This window comes from Penaeus monodon, chromosome 32 (assembly GCF_015228065.2).
Source record: "Penaeus monodon isolate SGIC_2016 chromosome 32, NSTDA_Pmon_1, whole genome shotgun sequence".
Lineage (NCBI taxonomy): Eukaryota > Metazoa > Arthropoda > Malacostraca > Decapoda > Penaeidae > Penaeus > Penaeus monodon.
Window position 1 is genome coordinate 12,547,008 of NC_051417.1, and position 1,370 is coordinate 12,548,377.

A 1,370-nucleotide genomic window follows, 5' to 3' on the forward strand; every position below is an offset into this window, starting at 1 on the left:
AAATTAAACACCAAAAATGTACCAGAGTGTTGCTAAGCTGCACTTACCCAAGTGAGAGCTGCATAAGGTTCTTCAGAAAACCTTTCTGGTTATCACGGCAAAGTTGGAACGTTGAACTCGGGGTGATGCCGTGTGCTGACAGGCCTCTCACGTCAATGCTTGCTGTGTCAGGTCACCTAGCATTGATTTGTTCAAGTCTCGAACCCTATAGTTAGGCAGTTAACAAAAAAGTCATATTTCTTGAGGGAAACAAAACCAAAACCTAAAAAAAGACTTTAAAAAAGTAAAAAATATATATATAAAGTAAAAAAAGTAAAAGAGAACGTTAGAGTCTGAAGAGAACTCTTTAAAAAGCTATCAGCCACAACTGACCCCACACCTCCATCACCCACTTGTCCAGCGCGGATGAGGGTTTCGATGGCACCTACCAGACCAAAGTGGTGGTTTCTTCCGACGGCACCTGCCTCTATATACCACCTGGCATCTTCAAGTCCACCTGCAAAATAGATATCACCTGGTTCCCCTTTGACGACCAAAGGTGCAAGATGAAATTTGGCTCATGGACCTACTCTGGATGGCAGGTACTGATCCATAACACCCACCAAAAAGTACTGAAGTAAATGGGGAAATTTGCTGTACAGACAAAGCTTTTCTTTTTTCGGAAGTAACTTTCAGAGAGTAAAGGTAGAGATAATTCATAACATTACTGGAAAGCTGCACGTTCTTTGTGTGTGTATGTGTGTTATTGGATGTACTGTATAATCACCATTGAAACAAGCAAGAGCTTCCAGTCGGAGTTATTTCTAATCAAATTTTGCTAAAGACATACATGATCAAAAGAGAAAGAATGGTAAAAAAGGTGAAGGAAAATCAAACAAAGAATACTGGGCAAGCTTCAAACGGCCACTGATTAACTAATTCCTCTGCTACTCTTAAATAAATTATTTCATTCAAAATTCCAAGTGTAGATTTAGTCTCACACCACAGTAAACCAAGAGACCAAAACGACTTATTTGTCACAATGGAAAGTATGAATTAGTGCCAGAGTTCCTTGTAAATCAACGTGCATGTACGTATCATCATAGACCAAAAACCCTCTAGTTGCTTTTATAATGATTAAGTGTCCATTGTAATATCATGTGAACAGAAATGCTCATATAATTGCCATAGGATTAGACAGAATAGAGATCATTATTCTTTTTAATCACATTACAATCTGTCTTTAAAAGAAATGCAGTGTAGACATCATAGTTTGAGTTTTATGGAGCAGTGTAAAACTATTGTGTGTCAAGAAATACTAAAGTATTCAAGAAGTTGAGAAAACGGACTGCTAAATCTCTCTCTACAAAAATGAAGGAAAAACTCGATAC

General features: G+C 37.8%; 1 protein-coding gene across 1 annotated transcript in view; it reads left to right on the plus strand.

The window, feature by feature from the left end:
• The window catches only part of LOC119593500 (neuronal acetylcholine receptor subunit alpha-7-like), a 113,209-nt gene that overhangs the window by 21,629 nt on the left and 90,210 nt on the right, over positions 1–1,370 (plus strand). The window contains exon 2 of the mRNA XM_037942450.1: positions 401–581. Coding sequence (XP_037798378.1) covers positions 401–581 — 181 coding nt within the window. The remainder of the gene's footprint in view (positions 1–400; positions 582–1,370) is intronic.